Source organism: the organism of the source record quoted next, unplaced genomic scaffold (genome assembly GCF_019419815.1).
Source record: "Pyrus x bretschneideri cultivar Hongxiangsu unplaced genomic scaffold, Pyrus_bretschneideri_v1 Contig40, whole genome shotgun sequence".
Taxonomy (NCBI): Eukaryota; Viridiplantae; Streptophyta; class Magnoliopsida; order Rosales; family Rosaceae; genus Pyrus; species Pyrus x bretschneideri.
The window spans coordinates 2,993,602-3,010,700 of NW_025999724.1; the positions used below are offsets into that span (position 1 = coordinate 2,993,602).

Below are 17,099 nucleotides of genomic sequence, written 5' to 3' on the forward strand. Positions count from 1 at the left end.
AAGTAACTTTAAACCTTCTACTTGGTTTCCTGCCTTTCTTATAGTGTCTTGGCACGTAACTCAAGGAGTTTCATTGAGCGTGCCAAAATTATGTTTGTGTCACAATTTCCTTGTGAGTGTTGGTACTCTTTGTTAGAAATGCATTTGAAAGCCTTGAGTAGGCATCAAGCTCTTTTAAATGAGTTACAGCTTGTTTGGATGTGATTTTCAAATGACTGAAAGCGTTTTTAGTGAAAATATTTTTGGAAGCAATCCTTAGTAAAAATACTAGTAAATCCGAAAAAAAAAAAAAACACTTAAAGTGCTTCCTAGAAAAAGCACATAACTGATGCTTCTTGTAGAAAGCACTTCAAGTGCTTTTGGAACCCAAAAATATTTTCTCTAAAAGCGCTTTCAGTCATTTTAAAAGCATATTCGAACAAGCCCTTATTTGTTACTGTTAGGTGTGCCACTCTTAGCTAAGACCAAAAGGATTTAAATGATGTTATTGTTAGATTGTAGACTGGTGCCACAAGTAGACTGAGCTTAGGGTTTAAAATACATGTTAAGTCTTTTCTACGCCTTGTTATGTAAAGGACTTCAAATATTTTTTTGAGCATGCCAAGTGATAACCATAAACTGATTGGATTTTGGTTCAACTCAGTTTGCAATTCTGATATAAATATAACCTCATGATGTATGACAAACTATATGGAAATGAAAAGATAGGAAAGAAATGAAGTTAAACACTTACCAAATATTCAACGAGTAATAACTTGAAAGGAAATGAGAAATACAAGCAATCAGGCAAGTTCTATTGCTAGTCGGGCAAGTTCTTGCTAGCAACTGAAGTGCTTTAAAATAAAGTTTTAATACAAGAATCAATATTACAAACAATGTACCAGAGCTTCAACCGTAAATACAATTGCAAAGGTGTTGAATTACAAAAGGAATTTGGAAAAGGTAGGCTGCATAGCTTTGAAGTCTTTTTGTGTTGTGAGTTGAATGTCCTTGTCTTCTGCTTTTATGCTACCTTTTATAGAACAGGCCTTTCTTCCGGTTTAAGCTTTTTCCTCTCAGATTAATCCTGTCTGCTCCCAGTTGTTGATGTGACTGTTGCCAGAGAATAAAGAATTCACATTGCAACTTGAGCTTTTATCCTCTCAACAGCAGTCAACAACAGCTAGTTGTGAACTGAATAGTGCTGACCTGAAACGTGCATCGATCAACAAATTCACTTTCTGTTACATCTTCTTTCGTATTATAGTAAATACTCGAGGATACATAGATATTATTTTAGTTTAATTACTCCAACCACCTTTTGCGCATTGTGTCAATTCTTTCCGTGCCTCGTTACAGGAAACAATTTTGGTGATGAAAAACAGCAGCAAGCTGACATTAGTTTGACCGCATCGGTTTTACATGGATGAATTTGCAAGTTGATTCTTATGCAAAATGTATAGATACAAGCGATGTTCTACGCTAATATATATTTATATAAACTACGAGGAGGGTCATTCAAACTCGGGTGCAAGAGGGGGAGCACATTACTCTAACCAACTTAACTAAGCCGAATACTGCAAGGACACTAAATGGAAAAGAAAGATTAGATTTCATGGGTCATCATTTTCTTTTGTTATCTTGCACACAAGTGCACAAGGACGCAATTCTTCCCAGATTTCAAAACTAAGAGGTGAAGCACTGAGAAGAAGACAATAACTGGTCTCTGGCACAGAAACGCACTAGGAAACTTGGGATTGAAATCAACAATAAGAACTTGGGTGTTTAAGAATGACAGGAATGAATTACTAATTAAAAGACTAGATAGGGAAGAAATGCCAGAATCTTACGAGAGACACAGTTTTTGGTAGTAATATTCTCGAAATAGACGTATTATATAGATAACTAGACAACTTATCTAAGAACTAATAGCAGGTGAGATTTTAATGAGACATGAAGATTTGTTTAATAAATGTAAAACACTCGGGAGATCCTTACCTCACAAGAAACCATGAGAGCTGATCACCATCAGAGTGGAGCTACCAATCATTTGAGTGCTCAATTTTGAAAGCTGAGCTCCAGACCGACGAGGGTGGTCAAGGGCAGATTCATCCAGAACATTTTCAAACCATCGCATCAGACGTATAACTTTTCTCCTTCATAAGCCTGAGCAGCATCCCTAGCATGGAATACACCTCTGGTGCTTGCGGGTGGGATTCATCACCAGAAACAAACGTATGAATGTCACCCCCAGTCTCCACCCAGCTACAACCTGGAGCTTTATGATCACAACTGTTCTTCATCATTTGGCGTACTCTTGCTACATCATCCCAATTACCTTCAGAAGAATAGATATTAGACATGAGAGTATAATTTACAGGCTTGTTTGGCTCCAATGCAAAAAGCTTTTCTGCAGCCCATTTTGCTAATCCTACGTTTCCATGGACTTTACATGCCCCTATGAATGCTCCCAAGGTGCTTGGATCAGCTTCAGTGGGAATCGATGTCAAAGCCGTGAAAGCCTCGTCTACAAGACCAGCTCGCCCTAGAAGGTCAATTAGACAGGTATAGTGTTTTGAATCTGGAATAATCAGATAGTCATCGGTCATTAATCTAAAGTAGTGAAGCCCTTTCTTTACCAACCCTCCATGACTACATGCAGAAAGAACCGCAAGAAAAGCAATGTGGTCTGGCCTTGTGCCGTAAGTTAGCATTTTCTCAAAAATCTCTGTAGCTTCTTTGGAAAAACCATGGAATGCATATGCGCATATAATGGACGTCCAAGTAACTCGATCAGGCTCAACAACCAAGTCGAAACACTTAGACGCACTAGAAATACTACCACATTTGGAGTATGCACTTATCAGAGCATTAGCAATTGATGAAAAGAAATCAAACCCAAATTTAACCATGTAAGCATGAATTTTCATAAGTTCAGTAGTAGATGACACATTACCACATGAGCTAACAATGCTTGCCAGAGTTAATTCATCAGGATAAAAGTGTTCCCGCAACATTTCCCGGAGTAGTTTAATAGCCTCCTTCTCTTTTCCATGTAGTCCATATCCCACAATTATAGTGGTCCAAGAAATGACATTCTTGATGGGCATTGCATCAAAAACCTTCCAAGCATCACCTATGTTATCATTCTTTGCATACATGTCAACAAGTGCGCTGGAAACTAGAACATCTGAATCAAAAGCCTGTCTAATGATAATGCCATGAACCTGCTTTCCCGGCTCACAAGATCCAAAACTACGACATGAACTGAGCAGACTGCTAAATGTAAACTCATCCCCCTGAACACCTTCCAGTCTCATCAAATTGAATACCCTAAAAGCCCCTACAGCCAAAGAACTTGAAGCATAGCAATTCACCATCACGTTCCACAAAACCAAATCCCTGCACAATAAGAAATCGAAAGCACGCCTTGCATCTTCAACTAGACCATATTTTGCATAAAAATCAACAAGAGCACTGCCCACAAAGCAGTTCGAATCAAATCCTAATTTCACCAAAAAACAATGCAATTGCCTACCAATCTCAACACCATTTAACTCAATGCAAGCACGAAACAAGCCATTAATTGTTATATCATCCGGACTAACTGCTTCTAACAACATCCTCCTAAAATAATAAAACCCCAAATACAAATTCGGTTTATACTCACTCCCACGGTTGACAAGCCCATAAATCAAGGTATTCCAAGCAACCACATTTCTCACAGGCATTTCACCAAACAGTTTCTGTGCATCATTGAATTCCTTGCACTTGACGTATAAATTCAGGACATGAATTTGCAGCGACTGCAGGTTATGCAAACCCAACTTTACCACATGTCCATGGAATTGTTTTCCCTCGCAAAGAAAACCCATTTTGGCTGAAACTTTCAGGGCGTTGGAGCAGAAGTAATGGGCGGATTCGACCACCGGCGTGAAGGCACTGCGTCGACTCGGAGGGAAAGACGAGTTGGTTTGATGAAATGGGTGGGCATGATTTGGGCCGTCTGTATTGGTTTGAAATGAAGCAGGAGGAGGGGTTGGCGGGAAACGTAACGGTCGTTTGAAGTGGACGGTGGGGATTGAAGATAAGCGGCATCTGGACAGCATAGCATAATAATTGGCTTCATTTGAAGCCCCTTCGATCCAAATAGTAGCGGCAAAGTTGAGGCCTTTCGATGGAGAAATTCTAGGTTCCGACAGTTGAACACATGTTCGTGGATTCTAGACACAAAAAACGAAAAAAAAAAAAAAAAAAAAAAAAAAAAAAAAACTCCTACCTTATTGTCGTTGTTTTTGTCATGTTTATTGCCAGTTGTTTTTGTCATGATTATTGAACTCAGATTCTTTCTGGATCTAAAAATCTGAGCTTAAGGATCAAATGATTCGGACTGTTAAATTTTGATTCAACGATTACAATTATTATAATTTTTAGAGGAATTCTCTGTTTATAACCGTTGAATCAAATTTTTACTGTCCGAATCATTTGATTCTTAAACTCAGATTCTTTTAGATCCGGAGAAGATCTAGGTTCATGTTTATCCGGCCCCATTTTGTGTTTCATCCCCTCACACCACTCCATGTCCCACCACCAACGGGTGCTGCACTCAAGATCTTCTCTTTTCTATATAATTCCTCTTTCTCAAAGACAAAATTTTCTGATTTTTGGTTAGTTTAGTTCCACTCAGGACAATTTGAAAAATTCCTATTGGACAGAATAACAAATCTGACCATGTGGCACTCCGAAAGATTCATTCCAATAATAGATTAAAAATAATATTATTATTGTAAGCAAATTATGTAATAACAAAAAATATTAGAACCCTCTTTGTTAATTGAACAAGGGTTAAAATGTCATTATAACTGTATCAACAAAACTAAAGAAAAATAACCAAAACAAAAGTTTTGGGTAACATAGGAAATTACAAACAAAATAATTATTATACTTTTTTTCGTTCTCTCCCTCCCAGCCATGTAAACCATATCAGTTTCATCCTACGTTCCTCTCTCATCCACGTTTTTCGTCCAAATAAAATTAACTTTTACTGGCAAAATAGTTACGCAGAAACAATTGTTAAAGATGTGAGCAACTTCTACAGCGAATAAAAATCATTTGAATATCGTTACCAAAAAGTTTTAGTGACCAAAACTATTTATATTTCCTCTCTTCCTGTAATTTTACTAACCTGAATGAGTACAATTGTTAGTTGTTATTATTAGGATTAGGATTGGGTGATAGATTTATGGTTCAGCTACTTTGAAGGTAAAGTGAGACTTTGTTTTGGTAGAGTATATATAAATGGTACGGTTAGGCTTGGTAAGGAGATGCTATAAATAAACAAGTTGAGGCATTGACACGCCCAAATAAGTTTAACTTATGTATTGTCATCTCGATGTGCACATGTAGACAGCCGAAAACTTTTTAAAAAACATCGACAAAACAATGAAAGAAAATAATTCACTGTATTTATACACATGAAAAGATAGGAAAAAAGTCATTTTCCATCCATTAATACACGAAAGATTTGTCATGTCAAATTTCAATTGATTGCGTTTCAAACAATAACTCATCTCTTGTTTTGCCTCCATGTTATTGGATTGTTTATTTGTTTATACATGTTCTTGTTTTATTTAGGGTCACTTTGGATACAGTCCCTAACTACCAATGTTCTTTGACTAAAACCTTTGTGGTTTTTAGTTTTTTATCGAAGTCCTCAATATTAATGTAATAATGTATTTTTATATAGGTTATTATATTTTTAAATTAAAAATGAAATTTGTAGATATTTATATTAATGTGATTTTAAATAAAACCCATAATTTATGGGATTAAAAAAAATTAAAGATGAATTATACTCTCCAATATATTTTGTGTGTGTCTATGTGTGTGTGTGTGTATGTGTATGTGTGTAATATATATGGGTACGTTTATCAAAACTAACAAAAAATTATTGTACCAAAGCATGGGTACATTTTTCAAAAGCACAAAAAAAAAGATATTAGGCATACTAACATTATTAAATTTCTTCTATTAAACTTGACATAAATATATTCTCAAATCAATGAAATAGAATGAACCCATATAAGTTTAAAAAAATGGATTAGAGAAAAGATTGAATGAAATTTTATATAAATAATGGGTACATTTTTAACAAATTGGTATATTTTACATATAAGATTAAAAATTTGAAATTTTTTTATAAAAATTTAATGGGTACAAACTTATTCTAATTTTATTTTTTATATTTGGGAAATGTTTGAATTTGAAAATTATTTAGAAGTTTAATAAGGATGTGAGTATTAAAACTCTAAATCAATTACTAATTTTATTTTTTTTTTATAAAAATTATGTAACTTACATGTAATTTATTAATATATTAATGCTAGAGACTTTGATCAAAATCTAAAAACTGATAAGATCTTAGTCAATGAACATTAAAAACTAGGGACCAAAAACTAATTGTTCCTTTATTTATATAACGATATATTTGCATTAACGGATAAAGAAATAAGTTGGTATTAAACTCGTTATTTATAAGATTTGAACTTAAAACTTCTCACTCTTACAGATAAAAATAAATACTACTAGATTGTAGTGCTAAGTGATTTATACAAGTTTGTGTTAAGTAATGATTAAACACTTCTACTTGAGACTATCCCTTGATTCGTGGTCTTGACACAAGGTTAGAATTCTAGTTCTTCCAAAGTAGTATCTCATTGAAGGCTTGGGCTCTCCTGGAAGGGGCCTTCTTCACCTTCCACCTAAGCTGAGTAGAAAAGGCGCAAAGACAATCCCAGAGAACAGTGAAGCTTCATAGGTCTTTCTGTCCAGATGCAAGTAGTCCGCATCTTCACAGATATGTTTATTTCAACGAGTCTTATTATCACGGCCTAAATTTTTTTTTTTTTTTTTTTGGGCCTGAATAAAAAGGGTAACTTAAGGGTAATAACAGGTGACTGTGTTGAACTAAAATGTTTCATTAAACAAAATAATTTACATAGTCATTACACATAAAAGAAAACGACAAGAACTCCTTAAAAAGTTATAAGCAATCTCTTTCTTCTTAGTCAGCCACTAGATTCCTATCTCCATTAACACAACTAATAAGGGGTGAGCTAAAAGCGCAGTAGGGGCCCAAGGTCTCAAGTGATTAATATTATTAATGTTACGAATGTTTTATGAGTAATATAATGCAAGAACAATACTTATTTTCCACCCAACCCGTTAATCTATATATTGAAGCACCCAGACCTGCATGTCCCATACCATGCATTTTACCACTGTGGTCCCGAGTGCTTTAATATATAGAATAACCCCCATCAACTAACTCAAGTTCATAACCCCTTTTGCTAGTCATCTTATATGATTCATTGATCTCCAGCCCAAATCACCCACATTGACAATTCTTGTCGATATCCTATTCTACTATGCACATCGGGCTCACAAGGAACTGGTTTCACAATGAACAGACTCAACTATACATAAGCTAATTTCCATATTTCCCCCCAACATAAGTAACTCCCTTACTTCGTTGACAAATGATAATGACCATGCCATTATATAATATACCACATAATAAAGCACATCTAAGTTAATAGTTGAATATATCTAAAGTTCACATAACAGTATTTCACATAATACAAGTAACAAATGTAATCAATTAATTCCCCAAATTCCGCTACCTCGACCCTCTCCTCTTACTCCACGAGTACTTCTATTGCTTATCTCCTTTAACACTCTCTTACACACTTTCTACGTAGGGTACATATTGCATTTTGCAAGAGGGAAAAAAACATAGATGGAGCATTGCTCCTATTTATACCATAAATAAGGCGGAAAAAGTTCTCATTGATTGTAAATTTCTACTTGAATTGCTAATCCACCATTCTACTTTAGCTATAGGCTTGATTAGTCATCAACCTAGGCTTCAATAGTCATCACCCTAAAGTGCTTACTAAGCACTCTAAAAGCCCTACGTGATAACACTTAAGCTACATACTTTTCACCCAACAAGCTAATGATCAGATTAGTCTCCTTAGGTTGGCATGGTGAGTGAACTACGTGGCAAACTTTGCCACTCCAAGAAAGCCATTTGTCCTCACTTTCCTAGTCCAAATGGGTTAATAAAAAAATGTATAAGGTTCGTAGTCAAATAATTTCAACAAACTTAGCTAACCTAAGCTAAATAAAAATGTTCCCCTTTAAGCACGACTAAATAAAAGGATAAGTAAAGGATAAGTCTAAAAGTTTAATCAAATGAGCATGACTGGAAAAAGGTGTATAAAATTCAGAAATTATAGGACTTCATAATCTACCCTCCTTAAATAAATTTCGTCCTCGAAATTTAAAACATACCGGTGATGAAAAATAATTCTGGGTACTTTTCTCTCATTTCAACTTCTAATTCCCATGTAGCTTCCTCTACATTCCCATGTAGCTAAAGAACTTTGACTAACGAAATAGTCTTTGTACGTAACCTTTGATCCTTATGGTCTAATATCTGTATCAGTCTCTCTTTGAATGATAATTTCTCATCGACGCTGAGTTCTCCCCAATTTAGAACATGATTTGGATCTGGCTAATATTTCTGAAGCATTGAGACATGAAACACGTTATGTACATTCAAAGCTACTACTCTATCAGATTGCATCAAACACACATACTAGTCCTCGTAAAGATGCATCAGTATAAACTACATAATTTATGCCTCTTTCAGAATAATTAATACTGGCACTGTCGTCAAGCGGGTCTTTAATGCTTGAAACGACTCTTCACAGTCCTCATTCCATATAAACTTCACTTCCTTTTTTGTCAACTTGATCATTGGTGCAGCTATTCGAGAAAAATCCTTTATAAATCTTCTGTAATATCCAGCCAATTCAAGAAAACTCAATATTTCTGATACATTATTTGGTAGGTTCCAATTCAATACTGCTTCCATTTTAGAAGAATCAACTGCAATCCCCTCACTGGAAATTATATGTTCTAAAAACTTTACTTCTGTCATCCAAAATTCACATTTACTTAACTTGGCATACAATTTATTTTCTCTTAAAGTTTGTAGAACGGTTTGCAAATGATCCTCATGCTCTTCCTTGATCTAGAATAGACCAAAATGTCGTCAATGAATACGATCACAAATTGATCCAAGCAATGTTGAAAGATTCGATTCATCATATCCATAAATGTTGCTGGTGCATTTTTCAATCCAAAAGGCATAACAAGAAATTCATAATGCCTATAATGAGTCCTGAAGGCTGTTTTAGGAATATCTGGTGTTTTGACTCGAAGTTGATGATAACCTGATCGGAGATCGATCTTTGAAAAATATTGTGCACCTTTCAACTAATCAAATAAATCATCAATCCTAGGTAGAGGGTACTTATTCTTTATACTAATTCTATTTAACAACCGATAATCGATGCACAATGTAAGGGTTGTATCACTTTTCCTCACAAATAATGCAGGAGAACCCTAACGTGAAACACTGGGCCGAATAAATCCTTTCTCTTGAAACTCTTGAAGTTGCTTTTTGAGTTCTTTCAGTTCTCCTGGTGCCATTCAATGAGGAGGTATAGAAATAGGGTTTGAATCTGGGTATAATTCTATAACAAACTCCACTTCACGCTTTGGTGGCAATCTAGATAACTCTTCGGGGAACACATCAATGAATTCCTTTATTATAGGAATTAATTCTTCCTGTGACCTACTAACTGCTTCGGTTATAATGCTAGCTAACAAGCCCAAATAATCAAGTTTTCTTTTATGCACTTTGTGAGGCTGCTTATCCCCATAGAAACTGAAAGTTTTCCCTCAGGAGGATTTATTGTAATTTTCTTCGTACTGTAATCAATTATAACTTCATATTTTTTAAGCCAATCCACTCCTAAGATAATATCATACTCCAACATGTCTAATATCTACAAATCAAAAGGAATTCTATGGTTTGACATTTCTATCTCGCAAGATTTACACACTTTAGCAACCTCTTTGCTACCACACAAATGAGATCCAACTAACAAAGAAAATTCCATGTTTTGAGTTTCTAACCCAAGAGTAGATGCAAAACATTTCGATATAAACAAGTGTGTAGTGCCACCATCAAATAATACTATAGCCGAAGAGTTGAAAACTAGAAACGTACCTTCCACTAGTTCATGCTTTGCTTGCTTGTCACATTTCCTATAGTATAAACTCGTCCATGTGTGAGTTGACCATATTTCTTATTTGGAGGAGCTCTTGGTCTGGCTTGTGAAAATTGTCCTTCTAGATGTTGTGACGGTTGAATAACTTGTGGTCTTGGCCAATTTCCTTGAGTTTGATAAGGGACATAGTTCTGAGGCGGTGGTGCACGAAACTGTGTTTTGGAGTATAAAATTGTGCTTGGGAGCATGATATTGCACTTGAGATCCTTGATTCCTTTGTTGTCGTGAACAACTTTTCTTAATATGTCCAATTTGCTGACAGTGATAACATTTTTGCGATTCTTGGCATTCCAGTGGTTGATAGGAAGAGGATTAAATCTTACCCACTTATTGGTATGTTGACTACTAAAGTCCTTAGTATTCGAAATTCTCTTATTTTCAAACCGTTCCGCTATGTACGATTTTTCCTTTACATCAGCATACTTGTTTAACTTGAGAATTTCCACCTTTTCCAAGATTGGTTGTCTTAACCCTTCTTCAAATTTCCTCACTTTTGCGGTATCGTCGGGAATCATATGAGGAGCAAAACGCATAAGCTCTTCAAATTTAGCCTCATATTCAATGATAGTTAAGTCTCCTTGTACGAGATTAACAAACTATCTTGCTTTCATACTCCTCAAAGTACTTAGGAAATGCTTTTCTAAGTAGATAGTCTCAAATTCTTCCTAAGTTGTAACTTGTGTATCTGGAATACTTAAAATTGACTCCCACCAATGGTATGCTTTTGGGCTCGAAAGGTGTAATTGCGCCTTTTAATTGCGGTCTGTTTAATTATCTCCTTAACCAGATCTCTGGGGGAACTTCGAATAAGGCTTTTATATTGATCATGATTGGTTGGAATACATCCATAATAGGAGAGATGGAATTCTCCACACGATCCATCACTTATATTTGACTCCATTGTATCTGTCAAGGCCATAAAGGAATAAGACATCTAGAATACAATAATTGTATAATAGATTGTCAAATTTGTAACAAAAACAAAACTTCCTTCTTAATCGTAAGAATACTTAAACTGGCAATTCTAAATCGACGGATTGCAAACCTAATGCTCTAATACCAATTTATCACGCCCTTTTACACATAAAAGAAAATGACAACAACTCCTTAAAAAGTTATAAGGAGTCTCTTTCTTCCAGTCAGCCACTAGATTTTGTTTCATCTCCTGTAACACAACTAATAAGGGGTGAGCTAAAAGCTTAGTAGGGGCCCAAGGTCTTAAGTGATTAATATTATTAATGATATGAATGTTTTACGAATAATGTAATAAGGGGTGAGCTAAAAGCTTAGTAGGGGCCCAAGGTCTCAAGTGATTAATATTATTAATGTTATGAATGTTTTACGAGTAATGTAATGCAAGAACAATACTTCTTTTCTACCCAACCCGTTAATCTATATATTGAAACACCCAGACCTGCATGTCCCATACTATGCATTTTACCACTGTGGTCTCAAGTGCTTTAATATATAGAATAACCCCCATCAACTAACCCAAGTTCATAACCCGTTTCGCTGGTCATCTTATCTAATTCATTGATCTCCAGCCCAAATCACCCACATCAACAATTCCCATCGATATCCTATTCTATTGTGCACATCGGCCTTGACTGGAACTGGTTTCACAATAAACAGACTCAACTACACAAAAGCTAATTTCCACATTTCCTCGCAACATAAGTAACTCCCTTACTTCGTTGACAAATGATAATGATCCTGCCAGTATATAATACACCACATAATAAAGCACATCTAAGTCAATAGTTGAATATATCTAAAGTTAACATAACAATATTTCACGTAATACAAGTAACAAATGTAATCAATATTCCATGAGTACTTCTTTTGCTTATCTCCTTTAACACTCTCTTACTCACTTTCTATGCAGGTACGTATTGCATTTTGCAAGAGGAAAAAAAAACACAAATGGAGCATTGCTCCTATTTATACCATAAATAAGGCGGCAAAAGTTGTTCTCATTGGTTATAAGTTTCAACTTCAATTGCTAATCCACCATTCCGCATTAGCTATAGGCTTGATTTGTCATCAACATAGGTTTCAAGAGTCATCACCCTAAAGTGCTTACTAAGCACTCTAAAAGCCCTCCGTGATAACACCTAAGCTACATACTTTTCACCAAACAAGCTAATGATCATATTAGTGTCCTTAGGTCGGCATGGTGAGTGAACTACGTGGCAAACTTTGCCACTCCAAGAAAGCCATTTGTCCTCATTTTCCTAGTCCAAATGGGTTAATAAAAAAAAAATGTATAAGGTTCGTAGTGAAATAATTTCAACCCAAACTTAGCTTAACCTAAGCTAAATAAAAATGTTCCCCTTTAAGCAAGACTAAATAAAAGGAGAAGTCTAAAAGTTTAATCAAATGAGCACGACTGGAAAAATGTGCATAAAATTCAGAAATTATAGGACTCCACACTTATACAAGTTTGTGTTAAGTAATGATTAAAATCTACTCACTCATGTCTAAAATTATCATCTTATTCAACAAAAATAATTTTATCATTTTTATGGTTTGTTAAACACAATGAATTAAGAACTAACTCATCTTTGTATTATACTGACATTTTTTTTTTCTGAAAAATACTTCAAGTTCGAATATTCGACAACTATTTAAGAAAACATACCAAATTAACCGTAGATACGAACATAATGTACTAGAAGCTTAGAAAAAAATTTGTCACACACATGAAAAGTAAAGTAAACAAAGTGTAATGGATTGAGGCTTCAGAGAGTAATTTGCATGGAACGAGTTTATCACTATATGACATTCCAGTTATACACACATGACATTTTGTTATTAGAACGAAACGTCACTATGCCGATAACTCGTTTATGTAAGTCCTTCAGAGTCACGCTTTCTAAAATTTGTCATTTTCCTCAAAAACCGATTTAACCCATTGGAAAACCCCACTTTCCACTAGGGATGGCAATTTAACCAGTCTAATTAGATCCTCGCAGTTAACCGATATGAACGATAAGAAATTCATTATCCAACGAGGTTTGGTTATAGAGGATCTCCGTTAAGAGATTCTACGGTTTCGAGTTAAAAAAAATAAACGGATTCATGAGATGACATATTTGAACCATGTCCGCCCCGTTGCCAACCCTACTTCCCATCTATCATACCACGTCATCCTTCAACTCCATAACCATAAATGCATGAACCACAAATGAACTAAGTGGTTAATCACAAACTTAACCAATCAATTAAATTAAATAATTATAATTTAAGAGTAACAAGTGGTTAATAGAGACGTGCACTACACAGCCAGACCGTCAGCATCAGCGTACGCGAGGCGAGAGAGAGGGATATGACTCATATGAGAGTGGAGCGCATACTGTGCAAACGCAGAAAGCAACTTCCCACAAAGGCCAAAAGCGATTCTTTAATTTCCTTCTTTCACCGACTGGATATTTCTTTCCACAAAACGCTATCTTTCCAGTTTCCACAGGTAAAAGCTTTTGCTCTTTTCGTTTAAGGCTCGCAAAGTTTGATTAATTATTTATCTGGGTTTTTGCGTGCAAGAACTAATTTTCTTGTTTGGGTTTTCTTAATTTTGTGAAATTTGCATCTGGGTTTTGATTGGATTTGTGGGTTTGCAGCCTTTGATTCAATTGGGTTTCTTGTTTGCTATTTTCTGTTTTTTTTTTTTTTTTTTTGGGGGGGGGGGGGGTTTACTGTTTTGTTTCGAGTGATTTTTCAGTTTTTTTTTCAATTGGGGCTTTTGTTTGTCTTAATTGCTTAGTAGAAAAGCATTGTGAGAGTTGAATGAGTGTTTGGAATTGAAGAGGGTCTCACAGGCTTTGTGCTTCTATTGTTCCTTTTAGCAAAGGAAGCATATTGGGGATTCTACAGGTTGTCCTTTTGTTCTCATGCTAAAAATACTTTAAGATTAGGTTCGATTGCTAGTGATTGCATATGTAACATACAAAAACGGAACATGCTTTAATCACTCGAATTCAAAGTGCAACGCCATCACTAATTTCTAGTACTGCATGCTTAGAAATATTTCGTATGTATCGTGGTTTTAGCCGCTTTAATTCATAGGATTAGCTTTCGGAGTGATGGCATTGTGGGCGGGAGCTTTTAGTTCCGGAAAACTGACGCCAATATTTGTCTGTCCTGTGTTATTGATTGCTCTAGTAACTATAGTTTTCATACAGAAAAACATGTCACCTTAGTCCCCCATAAGCATGAGCATTAAGCACTTCAAGTTAAATGTCATACTTCGGTGAATGTGGAATGGCTGAGAATTTAACAGATGGGTGTTTGTGATAACCCCTTTTCTTTTATAGTTGCAGTTCTTATTTGATTGCAATTAACAACGTAAAATCCCATTTAGAATTTTTGGGATCATGAAACTATCAGTTTTGCAGAGTCTGAAAAGCTAATTACATCGTCTCTTCATAATTTACCGACTATTTTGTTGGCTGGTCGATAATTTTGCAGTTTACATGTTTCTGCCTGTTTGAGACCATATTTACTACCTGTAAACTCTTATTTCTTATTCTTGCCTCTTTGCGAAGGTTAATTAAATATTTTAAGCACTTTGTTGTGGCTTCTTTTATGTTTTAGTAACATAATATCCTTTTAACGTTGTAGTATGTAATCTTCTTAACTCATAGTAACATTTTAATTATTTTGAATCTATAGCAATTGACTTAGTCGCCTATGATGCTAAATAACAGAAAGCAATGCCCCTATCTACACTTGTGTTGGGTGCATAACAAGAATAACTGCAGAGAATGGGAGGTTGTTGCTGTTCTTCCAGAAAAGCTCGTGTGCAACTGCATGGAGCACCTGTATATATCTATGTCTGTGTATTTCCCTTCTTACTCTAACAGTCTCTTTTGTTATTATAGTTTGCTTTTCATTGAGTACCTGACTGTTTCGGGCTGATAGAGGAAATAATTTTATCACATGTTATTAGGAGAGTTGCTTGTTTTTCCTATTGTATTGGTTTACTATATATGCATTAACATTTCATTCTTAGTTATCTTTCTTTCCTTTCTTAAAAACTCTTTTCTTCAGTGTCCTCCGGTTTTGGAAGAGCAAGAGTTGTTAAGATCTCATGATGTCACAGCCTCCGCAATCAGTGCAGGACTTCTGGTTCGTTGGGATTTGGAATCATCAATACCTGACACTTACAGACCCCCTCCTCCACCTTTGCCATATGATATGGTCTTTGGATCAACAGATTCTGATTCTGCCAGGGAAACAATTAGTTGCAGTAGTTTTGACACTTCCGCTACTTGTGGAGATCTTGGGGAATCAGACTGCAAAGTTCAAGAAAGTTCTTTGGATATCCCACCGAAGAAGTTAGAACTTTCAAAATCAAATGAACCTCATGGTTTAGAAAAAGAAGATGAGGATGTTTGTCCTATTTGTCTCGAAGGTACTTTACCATCAATAGAAGAGAAAATCCCTTTTTGCTTCACTTTGCTATTTTTAACTGCGGGTAGCTAATGATTAATCTTTTTCTCCACTCGCAGAGTATGAAACCGAGAATCCAAAGTTTATCACAAAATGCAAACACCACTATCACCTCTCGTGTATCCTTGAGTGGATGGAAAGAAGTGATGCCTGTCCTATATGTGATCAGGTTTGCCTTTCAAAATAAGTGATACGTGCAGTTAGTATATATTTTTCATCAGATTGTCATGGAAAGGAGTTCGTTTTTCTAGATAGTGCCTTTGGTATTCATCTGTCAACAATGCTTGCACAGGAAGTCATTTCACCAATGAAGAAGGTAAAAGAAGAGTAGAAATTACTGGTGCACCTGATTTTTGGTGGAATGATGATTACGGAACGGTTACAATTGTAAGGGTGAGCCTAGTTAATTGTTGACTGGATGAACCCTAGGTGCTAATTATTGAGTCATCAAATCTGTCTGAGTTTGTCTTATGTGGTATTTAAAGCCCTTATGCTTGCAACTTAAAGTTTCTCCTCTGATATTTCAGGAACTGGCAGTTGACCAAACCTTGTAGTTTGTAGCTCGTTCTTTTGTAAAATCAAAGTTTATTTGCTGCTTGAAGTCAGAGATTGCCAACTCAGTAGACTCTAGACCGACGGTAGCTCTTCGTTTCGAAACTTGCCAGGGATGTGTGGCCTGCAGATTCATTTATAATTTGGGTCATGCTCAAATTGAAGATTGCACCGAATCTCTTTAGTTAGCTGTATTAGCGGGTCAGTTGATGGCGGCAAAGTCTCTTTCCCTATGTTTATAGCTTGATTCAAATTCTCAGACAGGCCTCTAGATTTAAAGTGGAGCAACCAACAAGTTAAGAACAAGGCCTTCCTGTGGAACCAAGGTAACGACAGTTCCGCTATGTACATATGTCTTAGCTTGTTGTAGGAACCCTTCTGTTGCCCATTTGTTGCTGTCTGCTGCAGGATTTGATCATACACTGCAGTCCTTAAATTTGCAATTTGTGTAAATCACATCTCTTTTACTTTGTGGGTGGATTTGATTTGGAAAAATTGTCTCATGTATAAAAGCATGCAATGATCAAGAAATTTAGTCCTGAAAAGTATACCACACAAAGTTGATCTTATATACATTTGGGAAATTAAGGGCCTCGTTGATAATCATTTCGTTTTTGTCTTTTTCGTTCGAGATAAGAGGAGAAAATAGGAAGAAGGGCCGAGGTAAAATGGTGGGAGAGATGTGGAAGTGGATGTTGAATGGTACACAAAATGCAAAGTGAAAACAAAAAGTGAAAACAAATTAGGAGGTGTCTCACCGTACATTGATGATATACTAATTTTTTTCCTCATGCAGTCTTGCTATAACATGAGGCGACATTGTACTTTTGGCTTTCAAGTCAAACGGTACACCAAATCAGAACCGGTGGTCCTAAGGATTGCAACGTACCGTACAAGTTCAAACTCGAATTA

At 35.7% G+C, this 17,099-nt stretch overlaps 2 protein-coding genes across 5 annotated transcripts; one reads left to right on the forward strand and one right to left on the reverse strand.

Moving 5' to 3' along the window:
• Positions 1–788: 788 nt before the first annotated feature.
• LOC103957368 (pentatricopeptide repeat-containing protein At2g46050, mitochondrial) lies at positions 789–4,230 on the reverse strand. The gene is made up of 2 exons (XM_009369525.3): positions 1,978–4,230; positions 789–1,188 (listed from the first exon to the last, which is right to left on the reverse strand). Exon 1 carries the CDS (start codon positions 4,086–4,088, stop codon positions 2,103–2,105), a length of 1,986 nt encoding a protein of 661 aa, XP_009367800.2. The 5' UTR covers positions 4,089–4,230; the 3' UTR covers positions 789–1,188; positions 1,978–2,102.
• A 9,264-nt stretch (positions 4,231–13,494) lies between these two features.
• Positions 13,495–16,732, forward strand: LOC103957369 (probable E3 ubiquitin-protein ligase RHB1A). 4 transcript variants are annotated; one of them, XR_668690.3, is made up of 6 exons: positions 13,495–13,653; positions 14,891–15,016; positions 15,234–15,597; positions 15,695–15,804; positions 15,928–16,028; positions 16,163–16,732. XR_668690.3 is itself a non-coding variant. In XM_009369528.3 (5 exons), exons 2-5 carry the CDS (start codon positions 14,948–14,950, stop codon positions 16,187–16,189), a joined length of 570 nt encoding a protein of 189 aa, XP_009367803.2. In that variant the 5' UTR covers positions 13,495–13,653; positions 14,891–14,947; the 3' UTR covers positions 16,190–16,732. The 4 variants fall into 4 exon arrangements, 1 of the variants encoding a protein (XP_009367803.2); XR_668693.3 differs by having other exon boundaries at positions 13,496–13,653; positions 14,856–15,016; XR_668691.2 differs by lacking the exon at positions 13,495–13,653 and adding an exon at positions 13,876–14,057.
• The last annotated feature ends 367 nt before the right edge of the window (positions 16,733–17,099 follow it).

Excerpts from the sequence above, each read along its gene's own strand:
- LOC103957369 (XM_009369528.3), top strand. The coding sequence starts at position 14,948 with ATGGGAGGTTGTTGCTGTTCTTCCAGAAAAGCTCGTGTGCAACTGCAT. Across the intron at positions 15,017-15,233 it reads GAGCACCTGTATATATCTAT|TGTCCTCCGGTTTTGGAAGA; the intron begins GTCTGTGTATTT and ends TCTTTTCTTCAG. Across the intron at positions 15,598-15,694 it reads TTGTCCTATTTGTCTCGAAG|AGTATGAAACCGAGAATCCA; the intron begins GTACTTTACCAT and ends CTCCACTCGCAG.
- LOC103957368 (XM_009369525.3), bottom strand. The coding sequence starts at position 4,088 with ATGCTGTCCAGATGCCGCTTATCTTCAATCCCCACCGTCCACTTCAAA.